Here is a 27,558-nt window from a genome sequence, read left to right as displayed (position 1 = left end):
AATTGTGGGAAATGTATAATACAGCTCATTTGACACACTGTACCCTTGCCACTCTGATTCCCCTTTCAAGTGTGCATCCAAGTGCATTTTAAATGTGATGAGGGTTTCTGCCCATCTTTCTTATAAACAATGAGTTTTCTGGATCCCTATCATCCTCAGGATGAAATATCTGATGTTTCCTCAAATCCTTCTACGAATTATTTTAAAACAATAGCCCTTGATTTTTGACCCTGCAGCTAAGGCCCTTCATACCTTTTCCATCCAGATTTCTTGTAATTTTATACACCTTCATTAAATCACCCTTCGAATTCTAAAGAAAACAACCCCAGTAAAGGTACATCTTAATTTCTCTATCATGCATTCTGTGGAGATGCATGACCCCATTTCTAACCATGCACTTGTCTGTTGATTGATCCTAAAAGTTGAATACACCTTTGCAATAATGTATAAGGACTAACAGGAAATGGTCACCACTCACACACCTGGTGCTTTAGGGAGTGGAGTTCTGCAGTTCTGACAAACTAATAAGCTTGACTTCCATATTTTTGTCTATGGATTTCCTTTAACCACTAACTCCTTGTCTACTATAGTCAAATCTTTGGCTTGGAGTCCTTCTGTAATCTTACTTAGCAATTCCCATGGTAACCCTCCTCGATTTATGCACTTTTGCCTGATTAACAATTTGTAACATCTGTGATAAAATGGCATCATTCCTTTATTCAGCTCTGTGCCTGAATCAATCCACTGCCTTAATGCACATCATGTACTTCCCTCTAAACCAGTAAAATTCTGTGTAGCTCTGTGTCTATTTTATTGCCGTGGAAGAGAAATCGTCTCCTACTGCCAACAAACTATAATCTTCAACTTCTGTGTCTGTATGGGTTCTTCAGAAGACAGTCTTTACTTGGCATTTTATTTGGATGCTTTGCATGCAATGTTCAATCACACTGAGCCAGCAGGTTAGGCACTCCTATTTTTGGAACCACTACAACATGATTAGCAGGATTTGATCCCAGAACTATCAAGAAGGTTTTTGCTCCAAAACAAGAGTGAATGGTCTGCAAACAAGAACTGACGCAACTTTGTAACTCCAGATATAATTCCAATGCTGCTTCTCTGTCTCTGCATTGACATTGTTTTACATTTGGTCAACGCACACAACACATAAGCAATATGCTTCCCAGGGTCATTTTCCATGACATGGCTAAACCCTGCCCCAACTCCAGAGTTCAAAGTATCTCAAGCAAATCTTAACACATGTTTGATGTCGTAATGCATCAAAACAGACTCAAAACCAAAGCTTTGTTTTTCCCCATTCCAATGGCTTTGCCTTTCCTTTGCAGTCGATGAAATGGAGGCACTCTGAAGTGAGGGCAAATGGAAATCAAATTCAAATTTTATCTGAAAAAGACCAATTTAGTAAAGCTTTTAGATTTTCTAATCTAAATGACATCCTCATCTTTCTCCTTAAACAGCTGCAGTTCATTTTTATCTACTCACAGACCTAAATAAATTATTTCTTTCTGTATGAAAGCACCTTTATTTTTCTAAAGCTTAATGCTAGTGGATTGTTTTGTCAATATTCTCAAATAGTCAAAGGATTTCTTCATTTGTGGTAGGTACAAACAGAATGTCACCTAAATTATGCAAACAGCGCTAGACTTCCTGAACCATCAGATTTGTAGTTGCCTGGATATTTTTTAAATAATAATTTTACCCCCACACATTACATGGTAAATGACACAGAGTGTTCATAAGGATGGATGTGTCAGCCTTCTTTGCTTACATGAAACTGGGGATACTTATAAGGAAGGTTCTTCTTAGTGAAGAGCTTTGCTTTGCTTAATCCAGTTTGCAATTTGAGATGGGGATAATGGCTACTGTCTATTGTTCTATTAAGGCTCACTTTATACTGTTTGTCCTCTAGTTCTTGATTCCTCAATGCTGGGAAAAAGACGGTACATTCATCTTAACTACTCCTTGTGAATTTATACACCTCCATAAGATCACCCCTCATTCTCCCTCACTCCAATAAAAATGTCCCAAACAACTCCACCACTCCCCAAAACTCTGTCCCTCAAGTCTCGGCAGCATCCTTATAAATCTCCTATGCACTCTTTCCCATAGGATGGCCGGAACTGAACACATTATTCCCAACGTGGCCTCACCAATATTTTGTGCAACTGCACAGTAACGTTCAAACTTCTGTGCCTTGATTAAAGAAGGCCAGTGTGCCAAAAGCCTTCTTTACCATCCTGTCTATCAATGCTACCGTTGGGAATGTTAGAGGAGGCTTGACCCAAATGGAGAGCAGCAGAGACAATTTAGCAGTGAGTGATCTTTTTAATAATAAACTGCAAAATAAAAACCCATGAGGGCTGCAAGACAAGAGAGAACGGATACTTAACAAGACAAGGCAACAAGGTAACTGAAGGCTAGGAGCAACTGGCTGAGGCTGGCTAGTTCAATGGGTGAACAGGAACTGGCTGAGAGCTGGGTTTAAATAGGCTGCAGGTGATGAGTTGGAAATGAGTGGCAGGTGACTCCTATTAGCTTGATGGAAACTGGGAAGAGCCTGCATCTGCAGGCCTGACAGGATACCCTTCACCTACAGCCTGTCCCAATGGCCATGAACCGGATGGGTCTGGTGGAGCTCCTTGATAAGCAATGGATCCAAGCTCTAACCAGACAGCAACCAAGAATTCTCCTCTGGGCTCTTATCAGCCAACCAGGTACTACACACCACACCCATGATGACGTAAACGCAGCAACCGGCAAACCATGTAAACGAGATGACCTTGCACCATCCTTGGTTCCAGAGATGCACACTCAGGTAGTTTAAATGGTCCAAGGACAACAGGCTTGAGGCAGGACACATGAAAGGTAGGCATAATCCTGAGGGGCATTGGCATTGACAGCTGAAAATGGTAGGTGACTGGACTAATGCAATGGTAGTCTTAAAGGGATCAATGAACTGCAGCAAGAGCTTGTAGCAGGGGCAGATTTCAGGTGGACATAGTCCCCAGTCTGGAGTAGTCTAGCTGGGCACCAAAGATGGTTAACCTGATGGCAGTAGATGCATTTGGCAGATAGAATGGCTGTCCATGGTCTCTTACAATCATTCTGGCATTGGTGAACCAATACCCTGGCAGACGAGACAAGTGTGAGGTGTTCCACTATCGGAGGTCCGGACAGGGTAGACCTTACACAAAGAGTGGTAGGGCACCAAGGAGTGTGGTAAAACAGAGACATCTGGGAATACAGAACCATAATTCCTTGAGAGTGGCATCACAGGTAGAGATGGTCGTAAAGAAAGCTTCTGGCACATTGGCCTTCATTGAATACAGGAGTTGGGATGTTATTTTGAAATTTTATAAGACATTGTTGAGGCCGAATTTGGAGCATTATGTGCAGTTTTGTTTACCTAGCTACAGGAAAAGTATAAACAACATTGAAAGAGTGCAGAGAAAATTTACAAGGATGTTGCCAGGACTCGGGGCAGATTTTTGGAAGAAGTCTTCGAAAAAATGAAGACCATATTAACAGACAGAAACATGAGCACGTACACTAAAAACAGAATATTGCAGTGCTACATTTATTCTATCCTGACTTATGGAAGTGAATGCTGGACCATTTCCCCAGCAATCGAAAAGGGACTAGAAGCAGCTGAATTATGGTTCTACAGGAGAATGTTAAAAATATCATGGACCACACACACATCAAATGAAGAAGTTCTCAGAAGAGCCCAAGCAGTTCGATCACTCATACCAACAACAAGAGAAAGACAACTCAGATTCCTAGGACACATCATGTGGAAAGATGAACTAGAAAAACTCATACTCCCTGAAAAGATCAAGGGGAGCAAACCTATAGGAAGACCTCGGCTTATGTACATCAAAGGCCTAGCCAGGTGGCTACACATCAAGGAAATGGAATTCATCCAAAGAACGAGGGACAGATCGATATGGAAAACTATAGTTACCAACATCCACATTGGATATGGTACCTAGACAGACAGACAGATAGATATGGTAAATGCGAGCAGACTTTTTTCACTCAGGTTGGGTAAGACTACAACTAGAGGTCATGGTTAAGGGTGAAAGGTGAAGTGTTAAAGGGAACACGAGGAGGAATTTCTTCACTCAAAGCAAGGTAAGAGAGTATGCAACAAGCTGCCAGCTCAAGTGGTGGATGTGGGTTTGATTTCAATATTTAAGAGAAATTTGGATAGATACATGGATAGGAGGACTATGGTCCAGGTGCAGATTGATGGGACTAGGCAGATTAACCATTCACACAGACTACATGGGCTGAAGGGCCTGTTTCTGTGCTGTTCTGTGACTCTGCGTCTCATTCTGGTCTTCACTGGGAGAGGATGGCCTCAGTACCCACCCACCTCGACCACAAAAGGTCCAGAGGGGTTTGAATTGTGGAGAATGATATCTGAGTGAAGCATCTCGAGCTCCTCAGAAGTTTGGTCTATGGCAGCAGACCAGATTATCTGTGAGGTAGGTGTTGGTGAGGTTGACTTCGTTATAGTTTCTGATGAACTAGCAAAAGCTTGAGAAACCCAAGGCGTGTTGTAGCTGTTTGAGGGAGTGTGACTGGGGCCATTTATCAAGTGTGCTCTTTTCTCTGGATCCATGTTTATGACTTGGGGTGAAAGGACATAACCTAGGAAAGGAAATGACCCGAGTGTGGAACTTCTTCTAACTTGCAGTACAGTTGATTTTCAAGGAGCCGCTGAAGGACTAATCAGACATGACAGACGTGGTCTTGTGGGTCCTTGGAAAAGATGAGGATGTTATCGAGGTAGACGAACACATACCTGGGAAGGAGGTCTCAGAGGATATCATTGATGAAGGCTTGGAAAATGGCTGGACTGTTGGAAAATCTGGACGGCATTACCAAGTATTCCAAGTGGGCAGTGGGTGTTATGAACGCCATCTTCTACTTATCCCATTTGCAATGTAGATCAGATTGTACGTGCTCCACAGATCCAATTTGGTGAAGATCTGGATCCTACAGGGTTTTTCAAATGTGCTATCCATCAAAGTTAGAGGATAGGGTTCTTAATGGTGATTTTGTTGAGTCCACAATAGTCAATGCAGGGATGAAGACCTCATCTTCCTTCTTGACAAAGAAGAATCCTGCTTCTTGATGAAGGGCCTTGGCCCAAAACATCAACTGTTTACTCTTTTCCATTATTGCTGCCCTGCCTACTAAGCTCCTCCAGTGTTTTGTGTCTATTACTTTGATTTCCCGCAACTGCAGATTTTCTCCTGCTTGAGAATACAGCACGGGCCGGGGACTGAGATGGGTGAATGAAACTGTGCTGTAGAATTTCCGTGATGTAGTCATTCGTGGCTTGAGTGTCGGGAGGGAAGAGGCAGAATAGACGACCTAGGGGAGAGGTGGTGCCCGGAAGGGGTTGATCACACAGTTGTGTGGTCTGTGAGGTGGCAGGTGCTAGCTTCCCTTTTAGTGAAGGTGATGCCTAAGTCATGGCATTCCTCCAAGTTTTGTGAGGTCAAAGATGTCCTCTATTTCCACAAATAGGGGGTGAAGTCAACTGAGGTCGCCGGCAAGTTTGTCCCCAACGCAGCAGTGAACCAGATGACCAGCCAAAGTAAGGAGAGCCAGGGACAGCCCAAGTTGAGAGGAGTCAATCAGGATGAATTGGATGGACCCCCGGTGTTTTCCCATGCTCATGTGCACGGGCTGCGAGGGCGCGCTGATCAAGGCAAACCCCAACGGTCATCCACCAATGGTCGTGATGCAGAAGGGGCGTGAAATAGGCTCAGTATGGAGTCCAAACTGCACAGAAAGACTACAAAAAGTTGCCTGCAGCAGCGAAATCCACCAGTGTCTCTATACGTGTAGAACCATTGGGGTGTGGAGGAGAGCAGAGAGAGAGTGAGTCAGGCTATGGCGCTAGAATGAGGGACCACAAGGGGTTTACCAGAAATAAAGCCCCTCATATATCTGGTAAACACGAGGAAATCTGTAGATGCTGGAAATTCAAGCAACACACATCAAAGTTGCTGGTGAATGCAGCAGGCCAGGCAGCATCTCTAGGAAGAGGTACATTCAACGTTTCGGGCCGAGACCCTTCGTCAGGACTAACTGAAGGAAGAGTTAGTAAGAGATTTGAAAGTGGGAGGGGGAGGGGGAGATCGGAAATGATAGAAGACAAGAGGGGGAGGGATGGAGCCAAGAGCTGGACAGTTGATTGGCAAAGGGGATATGAGAGGATCATGGGAGAGGAGGCCCAGGGAGAAGGAAAAGGGGGAGGGGGGGAAACCCACAGAGTGGGCAAGGAATATAGTGAGAGGGACGGAGGGAGGAAAAGGAGACAGAGAAAAAGAATGTGTGTATATAATAAATAACAGATGGGGTACGAGGGGGAGGTAGGGCATTAGCGAAAGTTTGAAAAGTCAATGTTCATGCTATCAGGTTGGAGGCTACCCAGACGGAATATAAGGTGTTGTTCCTCCAACCTGAGTGTGGCTTCATCTTTACTGTAGAGGAGGCCATAGGAATATCAGAATATCAGAATGGGAATGGGACGTGGAATTAAAATGTGTGGCCACTGGGAGATCCTGCTTTCTCTGGCGGACAGAGCGTAGGTGTTCAGCAAAACGATCTCCCAGTCTGCGTCAGGTCTCGCCAATATATAGAAGGCCACATCTGGAGCACCGGACACAGTATATCACCCCAGCCGACTCACAGGTGAAGTGTCGCCTCATGTGGAAGGAGTGTCTGGGGCCCTGAATGTTGGTGAGGGAGGAAGTGTAAGGGTATGTGTAGCACTTGTTCCACTTACAAGGACAAGTGCCAGGAGGGAGATCAGTGGAGAAGGATGGGGGGGAGGAATGGACAAGGGAGTCGCGTAGGGAGCGATCCCTGCGGAAAGCAGAGAAGGGGTGAGGGAAAGATGTGCTTAGTGGTGGGATCACGTTGGAGGTGGCAGAAGTTACGGAGAATAATATGTTGGACCCAGAGGCTGGTGGGGTGGTAGCTGAGGACAAGGGGAACCCTATTCCTAGTGAGGTGGCGGGAGGATGGGGTGAGAGCAGATGTGCGTGAAATGGGAGAGATGTGTTTCAGAGCAGAGTTGATGGTGGAGGAAGGCCTTGTACCCCATCTGTTATTTATTTATATACACACATTCTTTTTCTCTCTCTCCTTTTTCTCCCTCTGTCCATTTCACTATACCCCTTGCCTATCCTCTGGGTTCCCCCCTCCCCCTTTTCTTTCTCCCTCAGCCTCCTGTCCCATGATCCTCTCATATCTCCTTTGCCAATCACCTGTCCAGCTCTTGGCTCCATCCCTCCCCCTCCTGTCTTCTCCTATCATTTCGGATCTCCCCCTCCCCCTCTCAAATCTCTTACTAGCTCTTCCTTCAGTTAGTCCTGACGAAGGGTCTCGGCCTGAAACGTCGACTGTACCTCTTCCTAGAGATGCTGCCTGGCCTGCTGCGTTCACCAGCAACTTTGATGTGTGTTGCTGATTTATCTGGTGGTGCCTTTTACCCGGACACAGTGTGCATTCGATGTGTTGATGATCAGCTGCTCCGCAGTAAGTGCACACATTGATTCCCCGCCAATGCTCGCTCCCTTGGGAGGTTAAGGGAGTTCTCCTTTGTTTGTCTTCCCAAAATTCAACAAGTCATACATTTGAATTAAACTCCATTTGCCAGTCTTCGGCTCACTTACAGATCCTTCTGTAAATCGTGATGACCATCTTCACTGTCATTGGCACCACCTATTTTAGTGTAATTTCCAAATGTACTAACAACACCTTGTAGATCCTCATCCAAATCACTAATATAAAGTAACTTTCAAAGTTCAAATTAAATGTTATTGTCAAAGCACATATATGTCACCATATACAATCCTGAGATTCAGTTTCTTGTGAGCATACACAATATAACAAATAAATGTCAGATAACAATGGACTTAACTCCAAGAGTCATGGGTCTCCAGTCTGAAAGACAACCTACTACCATCACCCTGTATTTCTTACCATCAAGCCAAGCTTTTCTTCTACCTGAGCTTTCAGTGTACATGTTACCAGCCTGGACTTACAATAGATGAACTTGCCATTTTGTTCAATTTGTATATGAGCTTGACACCATTTAATACCTTAAACATTTTCTCACATTGGCCCAAAAGCTTCTTTCAAAATGATCACTGAAAAAAAACACACCAGTACATCTAAACAGTAACTGAAAGAACTAACTATCCAAGGAAAGATAGACTAGAATGGTCAATAGAGTACAGAAACATCATTTATGCAGTTTTGAATTTTAGTTTGGGACAGAATCAAGAGCAAATTGCTCAATTGTGAAACTACTTGGAAAGCAGGTGAATGCAATGAAAAACACTTCAGGCAATTGTATGATTCAGCACTAGGCAACAAATATAAAGGCCAGTGCTGAAAAGTATTAATTGTCAGTTAACCACCCATACAGGGTGAATAACAGTACTTTCTGTATAAATAACCACAACTACCTATAACTCAGTGGTTTCATCTTCAAGGCATTTCCCCACATGCATATTGAGATCAGACACCAAAGTGTTAACTTAGTACAACCGTCATGATGTATAAACAATATATTTTTCCAATCCATCCTCAACCATTTCAACAATTATCTCCCCTGAATGCTTGTTTAGTTCATACAACCACTGTAATTGGTAGGCTTGTCTTTTGCCTTTTGTGCCCTAACACAACATAGAAAACAGGAGCAAGAGTAGGCCACCTGGCCCTTCAAGTTTGCCTTGTCATTCGATATGATTATGACTCATCTGTCACAGGCCTCACCTTTTTTTTAACCATTCCATGCAGTCCTCAATTCCCCAATCTTTCTAAAACTTATCAACTTCCTCTTGGAATACATCCAGCAGTTTAGCCTCCACAACTCCCTGAAGTATAGAATTCAAGAGCTTCACAACCGGTTCAGAAAGAATCCTGACACCCCTCAGTTTTTAAATGACAATCATCTTTTCTTGTAACACACACAAAATGCTAGAGGAACTCAGCAGGCCAAGCAGCAACTATGGTAAAGAGTAGAGTTGACATTTCGGGCCGAGACTCTTCAGCAGGAAGGGCCCAAAATGTCAACTGTACTCTTTTCTATAGATGCTGCCTGGCCTGCTGAGTTCCTCCAGCATTTTATACGTGTTGCTTTAACTTCCAGCATCTCTTTCTCTTGTTTGTGTTTGCACCTTATCTTGTAACTATGTCTGCTTGTTTGACTCTCCTGATCGTGAAAACATCTAAATATCTACCCTTTAAAGCCCAGGATATTGGATATATTTCAACAAGATCACCTCTTATTTAAACTTGAAAGAATACTGATCCAAAATTTTCTCCATTTCTGATAGGACACACTTCTCTTCCCAGGAATTAACTTCATTAATCTCTTCCAGACTGCCTCCTATATTTCCTGAACCCAACAAACCTGAACCCAATACTGCAGATGCAGTCTCAACAGCTTGTCCAATTATAACAATGCTTGTGTAATTTTAATTCCAAACCCTTAGCTATAAATATTGCCATTTCCCTTCTTAATTACATGTTACACTTGCATTCTAACCTTCGTGCATATTCCAACTCATTTGTAGTCGCTCTCCATTTACTGTATATAATAATCTACCTATTCATTTCATCTACCAAATCATGACCTTTCACTTTCCCACAATAAACTCCATTCACGGAGTTTTCACCCACTCTCAACTTTCTCTAGATTACACTACTTTTAAATTCAAAGTGCTTTTTGCTAGGTGATTCATCTCCTGATTATATATGTATCCATGCCCATGTGTGAGCAGTAGGTAGTTGTATCAGTTATGAGGATTCCAGTTAATTTTGGCGCATCAGGACCAGTACATTTTGGCCCAATTAAGTGTCTGCCCCAATTAGCTGAAGTGTCATGGGAATAGTAAAGAGGGTACAAAAGTTAAACTGTTTAATTAAATAACAAATTTTATATTTAAATGAAATACAGAACAAACAAGAACATTACCAGTACCATTACAGTACTATAAAATTGTGTATTAGTTCCTAATATTTCTCAACAGAGGAATTCATGCTGCCGTGTTCCTTTGATAAAATCAGTGCAGACTCAGAGAGCAGATAGTGAACTGCCTTCATATAGTACAATTTTCGACAAGTACATCCTCCGAATTTTTACTTTCATTACAATATTCAAGATGATTGGCAATGCCTTCAAATTCTTCATAGTTCCTAACTTGTTGAAGTAGTGAAATCATTTCATTTTTACTCCCGGCCATTTCTGGCATCAACAAGCCTGAATGCTTGAAAGCGCAGTGAGCAAAACAGTTTAGAATTGTCCTGGTATGTACATTGTGTGTATTTAGTGACTTGGATTGGATATATTCATCAGTAAGACCACATATAAGCTTAAAGCAGAACATGCAATCCAGAAACATACCCAAAATTAGAGGTTAATCACCAAGCCATCAATATGAACCAGTTGTTCAATCATGGGCAGGGATACCTACAACCAGGAGATGAATGAGCTAACAGAAAGCACTCTAAAGTTAAGAATATATTCTAGTGAAATCTGGAGCAAGTTGTGGGAGTGGGCAAAAACTCAGTAATTGGAGTTTAATATAGGGAAGTGTAATGGTAGGAATCAATAGCCATGATAGCTAGGTCTTTATAATTGCCTAATTTTAGGATTTCCAGACTTATAATTTTCCATAATGACTGAAAGCACTGAGCTACATCATTTAGCAAGTTACTATACTAGTTCATTGAAAGGCACATGAGTCATTCAACATGTTTGCCAATATTACCTATGCACCTGGACTTATCTCTACTGACAAGATCATCCTCTTGCATTCACATATAACCACATTCCAAGCCTTTTGCCCTTATTCTCAACTCTGACAAGATTATTTGTCCAAAATGTGTTCTCCATCTGTTTAATGCACAAACTGAAGAGATCCTATGTCTTATTTTACTTGCTGAGATTTCCAATATAAACAACCTGACAGATGATAGCTGGTTTGTACTGTCTTCTTCTTGAACAGTTACTAGGATTGCAATTATTATCCTTTCTGTTTCTCTCTTGTGCTCAATTCCGTACCTTATACATGTCCAAAGTAATTATGAGCAAAACACACAGGGCACTGGAGGAACTCAGGTCGGGAGGGAACTGTAAGCTCAAAATACTGAACCAAGACACTTCCACAGGACAGAAGGAAATGAACGTTTGACATTCCAGGCCAAGACCCCAGCAATGGTGAGCTCCCTGGATTCACCCTACACATAGTTGCACAGCTCTCAATAACTTAGCAACTTTTAATGGCTGTGATTCCTTCTTATTGCGGCCCCTCTGCATGATAACAGTATGTGCAAGTTCTTAATATGTAACAAGGCCAATCGCAGAGATTGACAAAGGCGAGACATGAGAAGCTCAAAACAGTCATTTATTCCAGTGTTTCTGCATATGGTCTCTGAACTCATATTGCTACAGCCCAATTAGTCACATGATGCAATCCTTAAGGGAGTGAGAGCTTTTATACCATAAGACCATTTCCTCTCAGTGCCAATCTCCTGCCTTCCCCCTCTATCCCTTCATGCCCTGACCAATCAAGAGTCTACCAACCTCTGCCTTAAATATAAAGACTTGGCCTCCACAGTTGCCTGTGGCAAAGAATTCCAAAGATTCACCACTTTCTGTCTAAAGGAAGTCCTCCTCATCTCTGATCTAAAAGGACGCCGCTTTATTTTGAAGCTGTGACCTCTGACCTTAGACACTCTCACCACAGGAAACATCCTTTCCATATCCACTCTGTAAGGCCTTTCACCATTCAGTAGATTTCAATGAAGTCACCCCTCATTCTACTAAATTCCAGTGACTATAGGCCCAGAGCCATCAAAAGCTCTTCCTAAGACAAGTCGCTTAATCCTCGAATCATTTTCATGAACTTCCTTTGAACCCTCTCCAGTTTCAGCACATCCTTTCTCAGATAAGGGGCCCAAATCAGCACACAATACTCCAAGTGAGGCCTCACCAGTGCTTTATAAATACTCAACATTACATCCTTTCTTTTATATTCTAGTCCTCTTGAAATGAATGCTAACATTGCATTTGCCTTCCTCACCTCAGACTCAACCTGCCATTCAAACTTTACAGAAACTGTACAATTCCCAAGTCCCTTTGCACCTCAGTTTTTTGTATTTTCTCTCCATTTAGAAAATAGTCAACCCTTTCATTTCTTCTGTCAAAGTGCATGGCCATACACTTTCCCACACTATTCCATCTGCCACTTCTTTGCCCATTCTCCCAATATGTCTAAGTGCTTCTGTAGCCTCCCCAGTTCCTCAAAACTATTTGCCCCTCCATTTACCTTTGTATCGTCTGCAAACTTTGCAACTAAGCCATCAATTCCATCATCTAAATCGTTGATATATTGCATAAAAGCAATCAGTCCCACACAGTCCCTGTGGAACACCACTAGTCACAGGCAGCCATCCAGAAAAGGCTCCCTTTATTCCCACTCTTTGCCTGCATTATCTGTGCTATAGCTTTTCCTGTGATACCATGGGCTCGTAGCTTGCTAAGCAGCCTTGTGTGTGGCACCTTGTCAAAGGCCTTCTGAAAATCCAAGTACACAACATCAACTGATTCTTCTTTGTCTTTCCTGCTTGTTATTTCTTCAAAGAATTCCAGATTTGTCAAACAAGATTGTTCCAGGAGGAAACCTGCCGACTGCAGCCTATTTTATCATGGACCTCCAAGTACCCCGAACCACAACCTTAACAATTGACTCCAACATCTTCCCAAATACTGAGGTCAGACTAACTGGCCTATAATTGCCTTTCTTCTGCCTCTCTCCTGTCTTAAAAGAGTGAAGTGACATTTGCAATTTTGCAATCTTCCGGAACCATTCCAGAATCTAGTGAATTATTAATGCTTCCACAATCTCTTCAGCCACCTCTTTCAGAACCCTGGAGTGTACATCATCTTGTCCAGGTTGACTTATCTACCTTCAGAACTTTCAGACTCCCAAGAATTTTCTCCAGTACTGTAATGATAACTCACACACTTCTTGGACCCCTAGCACCTGGAACTTCCACCACACTGCTAGAGTATTTCATAGTGAAAACTGATGCAAAATACTTATTCTATATGTCTGTCATTTCATCTTCCATTACTACCTCTCCAGCATCATTTTCCAATGGTCCAATATCCATTCTCACCTTTCTTTTACACTTTAGGTACCTGAAGAAACATTTGGTATGCTCTTTAATATTATTGCCTAGTTTACTTTCATATTCCACCTTTAACTTCTTAATGACTTTTTTTAGTTGCCCTTTGTTTGTATTTAAAAGCTTCCCAATCCCCTTACTTCCCACTAATTTTCACTCAATTATATAATGCCCTCTCTTTGGCTTTTATGTTGGCTTTGACTTCTCTTGTTAGCCATGGTTATGTCATCTTGCCTTCAGAATACTCCTTCTTCCTTGGGATATATATATCCTATGCCTTCCAAATTGCTTCCAGAAATTCCACCCATAGCTGCTCTGCTGTCATCTCTGCCAGTGTCCTTTTTCATTCAATTCTGGCCAACTCCTCTCTCATGCCTCTGTAATTCCCTTTAGTATACTGTAATACTGATACATTTGACTTCAGCTTCTCTTCAGGGTGAATTTGATCATATTATGATCATTTTCCCTTAAGGGTTCTTTTATCTTAAGCTCTCTAATCAATTCCAGTTCATTGCACAACACCATATCCAGAATAGCTGATCCCCTAGTGGGCTCAACCACAAGCTGCTCTAAAAAGCTTTTAAACCAACAGGTAATGTTCACACCCTGCAATACATATGCTACACATGATTTGTTGCTGTTCAGATAAACTTGTCCCTTCAGCACCATTCCTGTTCCAAACATATGTGAGATTTTATTTCTTTCAACCTTCAGTCTTTTGGAAAGGTGACCAGTAAAATTCCTGAAGGAGAATCAGGAAGTTTGTACTATGGAAACCCAGCTCCACCATCTCCAGACCAGCTTATTATTGCCATAGTCATTTGAATATTAGTTCCTGTGGATCATACCATAAATTAAAATATTTTCAATTGTTGTTACACCTTATGACTTCCATGAGGACAGTTGGACGGATATGCTTAGACAATAATAATTGTTCATGTGTCCTTCAGGAAGAAAATTATTTTTAAAATTGACCATCTAAAGAAAGATCAGTATTAGTTGACACTATGTATCTGTTCCACTGTGACTTGTGTGTACAGCTGTTCTATTTCTGGTAATTATCATATTATAACTATATGTAGTTCAGAGAGGTTTGTCAGTATTTAAGGCTACTACTTATGAACGTTATTGAGATGACAGAAAAATTATATCTATTTTACTTGTGACAAGAATACACATAGATTAAGATGTTAGCTGTCCTGTGTGATCAGCAGTTGGTCTGCCACCTAACTTCAGGAGAGAGAGAGATAAGGAAAACAATGGTGCAGCATTTGGAGATGTGTAATGAAGGGACGGGAGAGAGAGTAACTGAAGGAGGGAGCTGTCAAGAGCGGCTCCCCCTTTGAACCCTGAACTGTTTGAAGTGATGGACAAGCGATACCCCAGCAGGGGGATAAAAAGGGACAGGTTCGCTAAGGCAGGACACACATGACACCCGAGGTAGCAAGACCCTGGAAGCGGTGCATCTCTCACAAGTCGGTGGGAAGTACCGGGCCATAAACACACAGGGTGGAAAGGCACGATCGGCGGGAACCTGGTGTGTGTCCACCCTTGCCTAGGTGCCAGGTTCAGCGCAGGGAAACGATCGTATCTGGAAACGGAGGGGTCACGGTCGGTGACCTCAGATGACATCACAAAGGACTCGCCCGACAGCTGACTGCGAAGGTCTGTGTGTGGAAGCCTTGGATATTCATTCGTTTTTGCTCTCTCTCTCCTTCCCCCCCCCCCACCACTGTCCATCGCCACGGCAGCGATAACTGCGAACTGAACTGAACTAAATTGAACTGAACTTTGCATCACTTTGAAACTGGTCATTTACCCCTAGACAACGATAGAGCTTGATTGATCCTGTTATCTTAATTCTGTGTACATGTATGTTTATCATTGCTGAACTGTTGCATTCATTATCCTTTTGATTAGAGTACTGTGTTGCTTGTTTCTTTAATAAAACTTTCTTAGTTCTAGTAATCCAGATTCCAACTGAGTGATCCATTTCTGCTGGTTTGGCAACCCAGTTACGGGGTAAGTAACATAAGTGGGGTTCTCGTCCGCAATTTTGAACGCTAAATTTGGGACGGAGTAAATTGATTGGGTCAAAATTCCCGAAAGAAAGAAAAGACAAACAGCAGAAATGGAGGCTGAGGAATTTATAAAGGCGCCGACCTTGGAGGTATTAGAGGATGCCAGGAAATCGGAATTGGTAGCTGTGGCCAAACGGTTGAATCTTGCTAAGGGGAAGTCGACAATGAGGAGACAGGAGATACACAGAGCTATCGTAGAGCACTATGTATCTAAAGGTGTGTTTCCCCAAGGCGAGCTGGAGGTGGTGTCTATTGAAAAACCTGCTGGAGACGCGGTACAGGTGCAGCTTGAAAAACTGAGACTCGAGCACGAGTTCCGGGTACGGCAGTTAGAACACGAAGAAAGCAGTTAGAAAGGCAGGAGAAAGAGAGAGAGTTAGAAAGGTGGGAGAAAGAGAGAGAGTTAGAAAGGCAGGAGAAAGAGAGAGAGTTAGAAAGGCAGGAGAGAGAGAGAGAGACAGCTGGAGCGAGAGGAGAAACAGAGGGAAAGGGAATTCGAGCTGGAGAAGTTAAAGATAAGGGCAGAGCAGGGGCTCGTGCCGAACCAAGGTGGAGGGTTCTGGGCGACCCAGGAGGTTAGGCTGGTTCCCCCATTTGACGATACCGACGTGGATCGGCACTTTCTTCATTTCGAAAAAGTTGCTACCAGTCAGGACTGGCCGAGGGATAAGTGGGTTGTTTTGCTTCAGAGTGTACTGAAAGGGAAAGCCCAAGAAGCTTACTCAGCTTTGTCCGCGGAAGATGCCCAGATGTATGAGGTGGTGAAAGAGGCCATCCTCAGGATTTATGAGTTGGTCCCGGAGGCATAAGGGCAGAGGTTCCGGAATGCGAGGAAGCAGTGGGACCGCACGTATTTGGAGTTTGCCCGTGAGATGCAGACATATTGTGAGCGTTGGTGCGCCTCAAAGGGGGTAGAGGGGGATTCTGACAGACTGCTACAGCTGATCCTGATTAAGCAGTTTAAAGGTTGTGTCCCTGAGGGTATGAGACCCTACCTAGATGAGAAAGAGGCAGCCACTTTAGCCGCAACTGCTAAGTTAGCGGATGAGTATGCGTTGACGCATAAAATGAAGTTTGCCCCGAGTAAAGGCTACCAGAAGGGTAGTCAGGACGGCGGGGAGAGTCCGCCGGAAAAGTCAGAAAGTAAGCCGGGGACTAGTGAGAAGGATAAGGTAGACCGGGAGCAGTCTGGTAGGAAGTCTCCTGGGGTCGTCTGTTATAATTGCGGGAAAGTCGGACACTTTACGTCCAGGTGCTTTGCCTCAAAGAAGGAGACGGGAAAAGGAAAAACGGCGATTTTAACTGGCTGTATCGAGCTGGTAAACGAACCGCTAGGGAAGGACAGGTCTGTCAAAGTTCAGGAAGGGCGCGAGAAGTTTATCTCGACCGGATTGGTGTCAGTGAAGGAGGGGTTAAAACCAGTTCCAGTGCGGATCTGGAGAGACACGGGAGCGTGTCAGTCACTAATACTGAAGAGTGTATTAGAGTTTAGCTCAAAGACCCAGACTGGGGAGGTCAAGGTCAAAGGTATTGGAGAAGGGACAGAGACAGTCCCTTTGCACCAGGTACACTTACAAAGCAACCTGGTCTCTGGACTAGTCACGATCGGGGTGAGGTCCGAATTACCGATGAAAGGCGTGGAAGTCTTGCTCGGTAACGACGTCGCCGGGGGAATCGTGTTCCCAGTCGTGAGATTGACAGGTCAGCCTGCCAGCATTGAGGCCCCGCCCATGGACTCACAGGTTCATCATGGGACCGCGGTAGTGAATTTAGCTGAGACGTTTCTGCCAGCCTTGTACGAGACGGTGGTAGAAAGTGAAAAGAAGGAGTGTAGTGAGACAAGAGGTAGTGAGGGAGCTGGGACAGACGTAGCATTAGCCAGGAAAGAATTTGTGCAGACGCAGGAGCGAGACGAGGGGCTGATGGTTTTGTCAGAGACAGCTCTCTCTGACACAGGTTTAACAAGGGAACTAGTAGGCTATTGTGTGGAGGAGGAAGTGCTAAGGAAGAAAGGGAAACCAAGTACCGTACCCACAGATGAGGAATGGGGGGTGGTGCAAAAGAGTTATGGGGATGAGGTTTTTAACCTGGCCCCCAAGGTACCCCCCGGTGGACATTTTGCGGTACTGGAGGGAACAGTTGGTGGAATCATGAAAGAGGTTTACCGGCTGCTCAGGGGGAAGGATGTTATTGATTATGACCGACACGAACTGAGGCGGTCACAGGCTTTTGATATGCTAACAAACCTAGTCGGTGTTAGCACGGAAATCAATGAAACTAGGGTCCCCCCGATAAGAGAAAAAAACCATTTTGAAAAGATGAGTATGGTATCGACCAGATGGGAGAAGGCTATTGTTTTGGCCAGGTCTGCTGATAAGGTATCTCCCTTAATCCCCGAACAAAGCGACTCTTTAGGAGAAGTAATTAAACGACTCGCACCCGTGTGTTTGATTGTCCCGAGGCGATGCAAAGAACTGGGACATTGGGTGGTGTCTGTTACACTAGGTCAGGCTAGCAAGCAACAGCCATATAGAATGAGTAATTCAGTGACTAAAGGGCTGACGAACACAGAGGTGTGTATTGGCAATTTAATACGGCTGTCTGAAGCCAGCTTGATAGTGAACCTTGAAAAAAATGAGTTCGGCCACACGAAGGTCACTTACCTGGGAATTGTGACACAGGGGCAGCTGGCAGCGATGCAAGCTACAGTGCGGGCTATCGCTGACCACCCAACCCCGACAGACAAGAGGGCCCTCAGAAGGCTCTTGGAGATGGTGGGGTACTGTAGGAAGTTTTGCAATAACTCTGCGGTCACTATCCCTCCCCTCCTACTAAGCCCTTGCGAGAGAAAACTAAGTCGGAATGGGACGACCCTTGTTATTGTGGTCCGGGACAAAACCAAATGAGAGGTTACATTGATCACAATTCATCAGTGTTTTTGGCCACTATGAAGTTGGAGCCTGGTCTAAGGGATTATTAATAACACATATAAAAAAACAGAAAATGTGATGGCTGACTGTCTGTCAGGTGTTGACAACTTCAAACTCGCTGTATTAGCCAAATAGCTGATAAAGATGTATATTTGTGTGTGTATCAAATAATGTATTCATGTTTGTAATTTTTACCCCCCAGTAAAAATCCTTAAAGGGGGGAAGTGTGACAAGAATACACATAGATTAAGATGTTAGCTGTCCTGTGTGATCAGCAGTTGGTCTGCTACCTATCTTCAGGAGAGAGAGAGATAAGGAAAACAATGGAGCAGCATTTGGAGATGTGTAATGAAGGGACGGGAGAGAGAGTAACTGAAGGAGGGAGCTGTCAAGAGCGGCTCCCCCTTTGAACCCTGAACTGTTTGAAGTGATGGACAAGCGATACCCCAGCAGGGGGATAAAAAGGGACAGGTTCGCTAAGGCAGGACACACATGACACCCGAGGTAGCAAGACCCTGGAAGCGGTGCGTCTCTCACAAGTCGGTGGGAAGTACCGGGCCATAAACACACAGGGTGGAAAGGCACGATCGGCAGGAACCTGGTGTGTGTCCACCCTTGCCTAGGTGCCAGGTTCAGCGCAGGGAAACGATCGTATCTGGAAATGGAGGGGTCACGGTCGGTGACCTCAGATGACATCACAAAGGACTCGCCCGACAGCTGACTGCGAAGGTCTGTGTGTGGAAGCCTTGGATATTCATTCGTTTTTGCTCTCTCTCTCCTTCCCCCCCCCCCCCCCCACCACTGTCCATCGCCACGGCAGCGATTACTGCGAACTGAACTGAACTAAATTGAACTGAACTTTGCATCACTTTGAAATTGGTCATTTACCCCTAGACAACGATAGAGCTTGATTGATCCTGTTATCTTAATTCTGTGTACATGTATGTTTATCATTGCTGAACTGTTGCATTCATTATCCTTTTCATTAGAGTACTGTGTTGCTTGTTTCTTTAATAAAACTTTCTTAGTTCTAGTAATCCAGACTCCAACTGAGTGATCCATTTCTGCTGGTTTGGCAACCCAGTTACGGGGTACGTAACATACTATACAAATATATTCCTACTTTTAGATTCTAAAATGACTGTCTGTCTGTCTAGGTACCATATCCGATGCGGACGTTGGTGACCATGGTTTTCCATATAGATCAATCCCTCGTTCTTTGGATGACTTCCATTTCCTCGATGTGTAGCCAACTGGCTAGACTTTTGATGTACATAAGCCGTGGTCTTCCTCTAGGTTTGCTCCCCTCGATCTTTCCAGAGAGCATGAGTTTTTCTAGTTTATCTTTCCGCATGATGTGTCCTAGGAATCTGAGTTGTCTTTCTCGTGTTGTTGGTATGAGTGATCGAACTGCTTGGGCTCTTCTGAGAACTTCTTCATTTGATGTGTGTGTGGTCCATGATATTTTTAACATTCTCCTGTAGAACCATAAGTCAGCTGCTTCTGGTCTCTTTTCCATTGCTGGGGAAATGGTCCAGCATTCACTTCCATAAGTTAGGATAGAATAAATGTAGCACTGCAGTATTCTGTTTTTAGTGTACATAAACTGAACTTTCTGTCAGTTAATATGGTCTTCATTTTTTGGAAAGCTTCTTTCACCATTGCTATTCTGTATTTGATATCTGTGTCACACCTGCAATCACTTGTTATTAGGCTGCCAAGATATCTGAATTTGATGTTTGTATTTCTGATCATGATCACACATTGTGGGATGTTTGTCTTTCTGGAGATAACCATGCTCTCTGTCTTCTTGGCGTTGACTGAGAGGCCTCCGCGATTACTTTCTGCTGCCACTATAGTGAGTTGTTCTTGAAGTTTTGTTTCTGAGTCAGGTATTAGTACGATGTCATCAGCATATCTGATGTTATTTATATTATGGCCTCCAATTGTGAATCCTTTGATGTCTTTGATACTCCTCAAGATATTTTCACTATACAGGTTGAATAAGTCTGGCAAAAAGACCCAACTTGGGTATGAGGATAAACTATATCTGGCTGTGGAGCATTTGCTTTGGGTAAGGAGATTACCATTAACCACAGCTACCTCCAGCTCACCCTTAGGCAAGGTGTAGCACCTGTTAGCCTCCCTCCCTATTTGGGTTACAGTGAAGCCATGGAATGCAGGTGGTGAATGAAGCAGAAGGCAAGTTGTGAGTAACAGAACCGATGGTCGCTGCTTCCCAGACGCTGAGCAGTAGATCCTTTTAACAGGACAATGGTCAGGGTCACCCGTCTTGTAAAGACACTGCATCGGAAGCAAGCAAAGGGAAGCTACTTCCTGTATTTTATCGCTAGTACAACCATGGTTAATACATACACAAATGTAAAAGACAACAGCGTAAATGGAAGCCCACTTCCAAATAGTGCGGACACCTCGTTCGGTACGGGATATCATGTAAACAGACAGGTGAACCCAGATCGTCATACCACTACTGTCTGCAAGAACAAGAGACCGCAAATTGGCACTTGGAATGTTTGAACCCTGCACCAAGCTGGTAAGCTAGAAAACGTGAAATTAGAAATGAAGAGGCAAGAAGGCAGCATCCTCGGCCGAAGTGAAATAAGGTGGAAAGGCACTGGAGTATTTCCAGTCAGACAACTACAGGATGATATCCTCTGGTGGAGTTAAACATGTTGCAGTCATCTAAGACAAAGAAACATCCAAGAGCCTGCTAGGATACTGGCATATCTCAGACAGAATGATGCTAATCAAACTAAAAGGACAACAAAACAACATCTCTATCACCCAAGTATATGCACCCACAATGGTAAGCTCAGAGGAAGAAACTGATGCCTTCTGCCACTCCCTAGACAAAGCACTAGAAGAATGCAAATCACAAGAAGCCATCATAGTCATGGGCGAATTCAATGCAAAAGTTGCTGAAGGAAGAGAAGACCATGTTGTTGGAGACCAGGGACTGGGAGAAAGAAATGAAAGAGGAGAAAAGCTTATAACATGGATAACATGGTGTAAAACAAACAACCAGATAATCACCAACACTTGGTTTAAACAACACCCAAGAAGGAAGTGGACATGGAGAAGCCCAGATGGGAACAACAAAAATCAAATTGACTACATAACAATCAATAACAGATTCAAAAACTCGATAACTCAATCTAAAAGCTACCCTGAAGCAGACTGTGGAAGCGACCGCATACCAGTCATTGCAAAATGAAAATAAAGATGAGAAAATTAAAGAAACCAAAAAGATCAGAACCACTGGATTATCAACAACCACAAAACAACCCTCATCTGAAAACAGAATACACAATCAAGGTGAAAAACCATTTTCAATTGCTAAAATGACCAGATAATGAAAATTATGACAAGTTGTTTCACTTTGTCCAGAACAAACGGCATTGCCATATTTGGTTCTGACTTGTGCTGAAACTCAAAATGATTAATGATTTTCCTTACTTTTAATTGGCCAAACACATTTTATTTATTTAATGATACAGCGCAGAGTAGGCCCTTCTGGCCCTTTGAGCCACACTGCCCCAGCAACCCCCGACAAACCTAATTAACCCTCACCTAATCATGGGACAATTTATAATGATCAATTAACCAACTTGGTACATCTTTGGACTGTGGGAGGAAACCGGAGGACCAGGAAAAAAACACGCATTCCACAGGAAGGTCATACAGAGTCTCCTTATGGAATGCCACTGGAATTGAACTCCAGATCACCCCAAGCTGTAATGGCATCACCCTAAACGCTACGTTACCTTGGTACCGTATAAAGGGGATAAGGAGACATTGAAGGGATAAGTTTAGGAATGCTGCCCTTGCCAGCATGGACTATTTACTGACAAATAATTCCACATATGAGAAACATGCTCCCAGGAATCTTTCCGTATCAGACAAGGTAGTATTCACATCTTCATGAAAGTAAATTGCGACAAGTCCCTTTTCAGTGGCTTGACCTTATAAACCGAGATGACACTGCAACACAGTACAGAAGGAATGTGGTACTGAAGGAGTTGCAACATTTTGGATGTGACATTAAATGTCTGCTCTCTCAGATGGAGAAATTGAATGACTGGAGAGTAGCATAGCAGTATTTAGAAGGGATATTTCAAGGGATCATCCAGCAAGGTCATATGGGTAGAAATTACAAAAAAAATGAAACCCACTGATGGGATTACATTACAGGCTTCCCAAAAGGCAGTGGCAAATAGAGGAGCGTATACACTTAGTACCTCCTGACCCTAATCAAGTGGCCACTGATAGTATGTTCATGGTCTTCTGCTTCTGTAGCCCATCCACTTCAGGTACGAAGAGCTGTGCGTTCAGAGATGCTCTTCGGCATACCATTGTTGTCACGCACGATTATTTGAGTGACCTTCACCATTTTGTCATCCTGAACCAGTCTGGCCATTCTCCTCTGAGCTCTCTTTTGGTCATTTGTCAGTCTTTGTTTAAGTCAATTTTTTTTTGTAAATTCTACTGTGTTTCCTTATTTTACCTGTTAATGACTGCAAGGAAATGAATATCAGGGTGGTATAGGGTAATATACTGTATACTTTGATAATAAATTTTGAACATTGGTCAAATTCCGGAAGACTAGAAGGTGGCCAATGTCATTCCATTATTTAAGAAGGGATGCAAGGGCATACACACTAGAGAACTACAGGCCAATCAGCCTGACATCAGTGATGGGGAAGCTACAGACCGGGAATTCTGATGGACAGGAACTATGAGCATTTGGATAAACAGTGTCTGATTTGAATAGTCAGCAAGGCTTGGTGTGGAGAAAATTGTGTTTGATGAATCTTGTAGATATTTTTGAAGAAAACCAAAAGATATCTGAGGGTAGGGCAGTGAATGATGTCTATTTGGACTTTAATAATGCTTTGAACAAGATTCTGCATGGTAGGCTTGTCAGGAAGATTAGGGCCCATGGAATCCAGAGCTGGTTAGGTAGATTCAAAACTGGCTTGGGGATAGGAAGCAGAGGGTGGGGGTTGAAGGTTGTTTCTTGGAATGGAGACTGGAAACTAGTGGTGTGCTGCAAGGGTTAATGCTGTGATTTATGTAAATTATGTAAATAATTTGGATGCAAATATACAAGGCTTGCACAGTAAGTTTGTGGATGACAGGAAATTAGGTGTTGTTGATAGCGAAGAAGGTTGCTGCAGATTTCAGGGCGATCTTGATCATTTAGGGAAGTGGACCAAGGACTGGCAAATGCATTTCAATACAGATAACTGAGGTGAAGAATTTTGGAAAGTCAGAGCAGGGTAGGACTTATACTTTTAATGGTAGGACACGAGGGAGTCTAATGGAACAGGCAGACGGAAGAGTACAAGTCCATGGCATATTGAAAGCAGCATCACAGGTAGCCAGAGTCCATGGCATGTTGAAAGCAGCATCACAGGTAGGCAGGGTAGTGGCAAAGTTGGTTAGCATGCTGGCCTTCACCAGTCAAGGCACTAAGAGTTGGGACATTACTTTGCAATTGCACAAGTCCCTGGTGAGGCCACACTTGAAGTACTATGTACATTCTTGGTCTCCAAGAGGTGTGGTTACACTGAAAAGAATGCAGAAAAGATTTACAAGGATGTCGGAGAAGTTGTCCAGACTAGGTCTTTACTTCTTGGAATATAGGGCTATGGGGGAGGGGGGACTCACTTTATAGAACACTTGCAGAAGTGTCTAAAATTATGAGAGGCATAGATATGGTGGGCGGTCGCAGGGTAGGGAATCCAAAACCTGAGTGCACAGATTGAGGGTGAGAGGTGAAAGACTCATGAGGAATCTACGGGACAACTTTTTCACTCAGGGAGTGGTGAGTATATGGAATGAGCTGCCAGCGGAAGTGGTTGAAACTGATATAACAGTATTATTTAAAAAGCAGATAGATGGGTACATAGAGTGGCAGAGATATGGGCTGAATGCAGGAAATTGGGAGCAGCTGGGTGGGCACCATAGTTGACATGGTCCGGTTGGCTCAATACAAAGGGTCTGTATGGCTAAAATTGGCTCACTGCTGGAAGGCAGAGGATGCCAAAGTTTACAACGGGTACTGATCAACTGGGAAAGTGTGCAACAGATATTAACTCAAGACAGCTGCAAAATGATGCATTTGGGGGCATTAAATCAGGGCAGGACTTACACAGTGAACGCCAGGGACCTGGGTAGTATTGTTGAACAGAACAACCTGGTGTCTTTGAGAATGGCCACAGAGCTAGACAGAACCGTGAAGACTGAGTATGACATGCTTGCTTTCAACAGCCAAGGCAAGGAGTACAAGACTTGGGAGCATCATGTTACAGCTCTACAAAATGTTAGAACAGATTTAGAGCAGTGTGTGCAATTCCCGTTGCCATTGCACACAGAGAAAATAATTTGAGCTAGATAAAGCGCAGCAAAGATTTACAATGGCTTGAGTTATAAGGAAAGGTTGAATTAGCTGCATCTGTTATCCCTGGAGCAAAGAAGCTGAGAGGTGATTTGAGGTAAAGATAGGGTAGATATTTACTTCCCATGGTAGAAGCATCCAAAGTTAAGGTATAGGTTTAAGGTAAAAGAGAGGAGGCTGATAGGGGATCTGAGGGAGAAACTTTTCACACAAATTGTTGGAATCTGGAATAAGCTGCCAGAGGGACTGGTGGAGACAAGAACAGTAACAACATTTAAAGGACATTTGGGCAGTATTTGAATGAGCAGGGAATAGAGGGTTATGAAGTTGATAGTTGATACAGGCAGGTGGGATTAGTATAAATGTGTATGACGGCCAGCATTGACACGGCTTGCCTAAGGAACCGATTCTACGTACAAACTCTATCATTCCATGTAATTTGGAAGTGACTTGTTAAAATGATGGAGGAAAAATATCTTATGTTGGAAAACAGAATGGTACAGAAAAGCCTTCGATTCGCAAACGTGTAAATAATGGAATTGCTGCGAGTCCTAATTTAAATAGAAACTGTACACAAGTGGACATTGTTATTCGGTGCGTGCATTCATTTTTTTTAAAAATTAACATATTTACATTAAGGTAATCTTACCTTGCAAACTTGGTCTTGCGAAAATTCATCATTTTGAAGATGGAAAGGATTTTCCGCGCGAGCAGCATCGGTGGTCTCTGCCAGCTATCCCTTGTCTAACATACCTGCTCAGAGAGGGATGAAGGAAGACCCGGGCTGTCTGCTCCACCGCACCCACGTTCGGGAGCTCAACGCCGGCCCTTGACTTCAGAGCCCGCCGCTTCTTCCCACCTCCAGTTCACCGCTCTCTAGCATCTCGTCGGGAACTTCAACCCTTGCTGATCCTGCAAATTAGGACAGTTTTGAGAAATGCTGTCGGAGCGATGAAAATAACCATCTCCTCTGATTCGGATAACTGCTCAAGATGGTCAGCGCCCGAAGCATCGCCTTTGTGTCAAAGCTGGAGATGAATATTTTAAAACAAAAGTAACCAAATGACTTTCAGCAACAACATTGCAAGGCTACCCAGAAAATGCTGCATTCATTCAAATGCAAATGTATTTTCGTGCAAGTCTCCCAGAATTTCACACACTTACCAATTACAACTGAAAGTAAAACGGTAACAAATGCAACAGTTTTCCGGGATATGTGCAGGGAAATCGGTGACTGTGGACACAAAGGGTTTCAGTCGCGCTTTGTTTTTGCTTACATCTTTCATGAGAAGCTTCTTGCTGCTTGTTCCAAGGGAGAAATTGCTCGCAGCAGAAATCAGCACATTTCTCCACAATTCAATGTTGATCCGGAAGTCTTGTATGTATCTCAACCCTGCGGGGACAACATTTCTTCCTGTGCATTTACTATAAATGGGTCTCTTTAAATAACAGTTATTCGAACAGAAACGCAGTGACGGGGTACAGAATAGAACACATGTAATCCGTTAGTTAAAGCGGCAATGCCTGGCCGGCCGACAGATTCATGGGGGTTCCTTTTCTTGAAATTTTTTTCGTTTCCTTCCTCTTAAATAAACAAGAGGCAAATGAAATAAATTTATTAAGGTCTTTGGTTGTAAATTATTCCCAGTTCTTTAGCAAGTTTATTTAAATACATAATTATTGTTGAACCCAATTCTTGATGTCCTTTTAAACTAAAATGCTTGGATTTTTCCTACTTTTTCTGTAAGAACTGCTGATTGTTTGGGTAGGTTATATCAGACCAAGAATCAATAAAACATCCTTAATTGATGGATTTTCCAAGAAAAATATATCACAATACATCCTATTTTATATGTGTAATTAAACATATTCGTATGCAGCATTTGAATTGTGAGCCCACTGGATGTCTCCATATTTTCTGTTTTTATTTCAGATTTTTAGCATCTGCAGTCTTTTGATTTCCATTAACTTTTGAGCAGCAAAGAATGGGAGGAGAGACATGTGACAAAAGATGTGTTAGTGCAAGGGGAAGGAGAATAGCAAGGAGATTGCTCCGGAACAAGGGGTTAGTCCAGAGGAGGAGCTAATGGAGGAAACCAGAATAATTACTGGAAAATATTTGTAAGAAAATGCTAAGAATCTAAGAGGAAAATGACTGAAATTGTTACCTGAGATTGGGTTGAACAGTTTAGAGTCACTGAGTGACTGGTCAGAAGACAAAATGCTGCTGATGCTTCTGTTGAGCTTCGATGGAACAATGTTAGGGGCTGAAGACAGAGAGGTCATAATAGAATCGGGATGGGCAATTAAATAGACCAAGCTGTTGCTTGCAGATTGAATGGATGTGTTCTACAAATGTTATAAGGCGGTGGCTGGACACGGACCCAAGTGCAAGACACAGACACTGAAGGAGTAGGGACAGGACTAGGATACAGGGTGAGAGCAAGGACATGGACAGGAAATCTGGGAACCCGGAACAGGACTGGACAAGAGATCTAGGAGCCCGGGCTTGGACTCCGAATCAGAGACTGGACAAGGACCCAGTACCTGGGTCTTTCCTCTGGCTCGGACCCCAGAATTAGGCAAGGACGAGGCTTGCCTGGCAGGCAGGATGAGGCTGGAGTCTTAAGGCTAGAGGCTAGAGACTTGAGGCGAGCTTTGGCAGGAGGCAGGAGGCTGGAGTCTTCAGGCTTGAGGCTAGAGGCTAGAGACCTGAGGCGAGGCTTGGCAAGAGGCTGGAGTCTTCAGGCTTGAAGCTAGAGACTCGAGGCAAGGCTTGGCAGGAGGCAGGAGGCTGGAGTCTTCAGGCTTGAGGCTAGGCAGGAGGCTGGAGACTTGAGGCGAGCCTTGGGGCTAGAGACTGGAGGCTCCTCCTGGG

General features: G+C 43.5%; 1 protein-coding gene across 2 annotated transcripts in view; it reads right to left on the bottom strand.

Moving 5' to 3' along the window:
- Positions 1 to 26,176, bottom strand: part of mmd2a (monocyte to macrophage differentiation-associated 2a) — a 122,694-nt gene extending 96,518 nt beyond the window's left edge. The window contains exons 1-2 of one of the 2 annotated variants that reach the window (XM_063058947.1): positions 25,845 to 26,176; positions 25,330 to 25,592 (exon numbers count right to left, since the gene is read on the bottom strand). In XM_063058947.1, the coding sequence (XP_062915017.1) occupies positions 25,330 to 25,397 (68 nt within the window). In that variant the 5' untranslated portion in view covers positions 25,398 to 25,592; positions 25,845 to 26,176. The remainder of the gene's footprint in view (positions 1 to 25,329; positions 25,593 to 25,844) is intronic. The other variant, XM_063058948.1, reaches the window with a different exon arrangement.
- Positions 26,177 to 27,558: the final 1,382 nt, after the last annotated feature.

Source organism: Mobula hypostoma, chromosome 9 (assembly GCF_963921235.1).
Source record: "Mobula hypostoma chromosome 9, sMobHyp1.1, whole genome shotgun sequence".
Taxonomy (NCBI): Eukaryota; Metazoa; Chordata; class Chondrichthyes; order Myliobatiformes; family Myliobatidae; genus Mobula; species Mobula hypostoma.
Note: the sequence above shows the minus strand (reverse complement) of the source record. Positions and strands in the feature narration are given on the sequence as shown.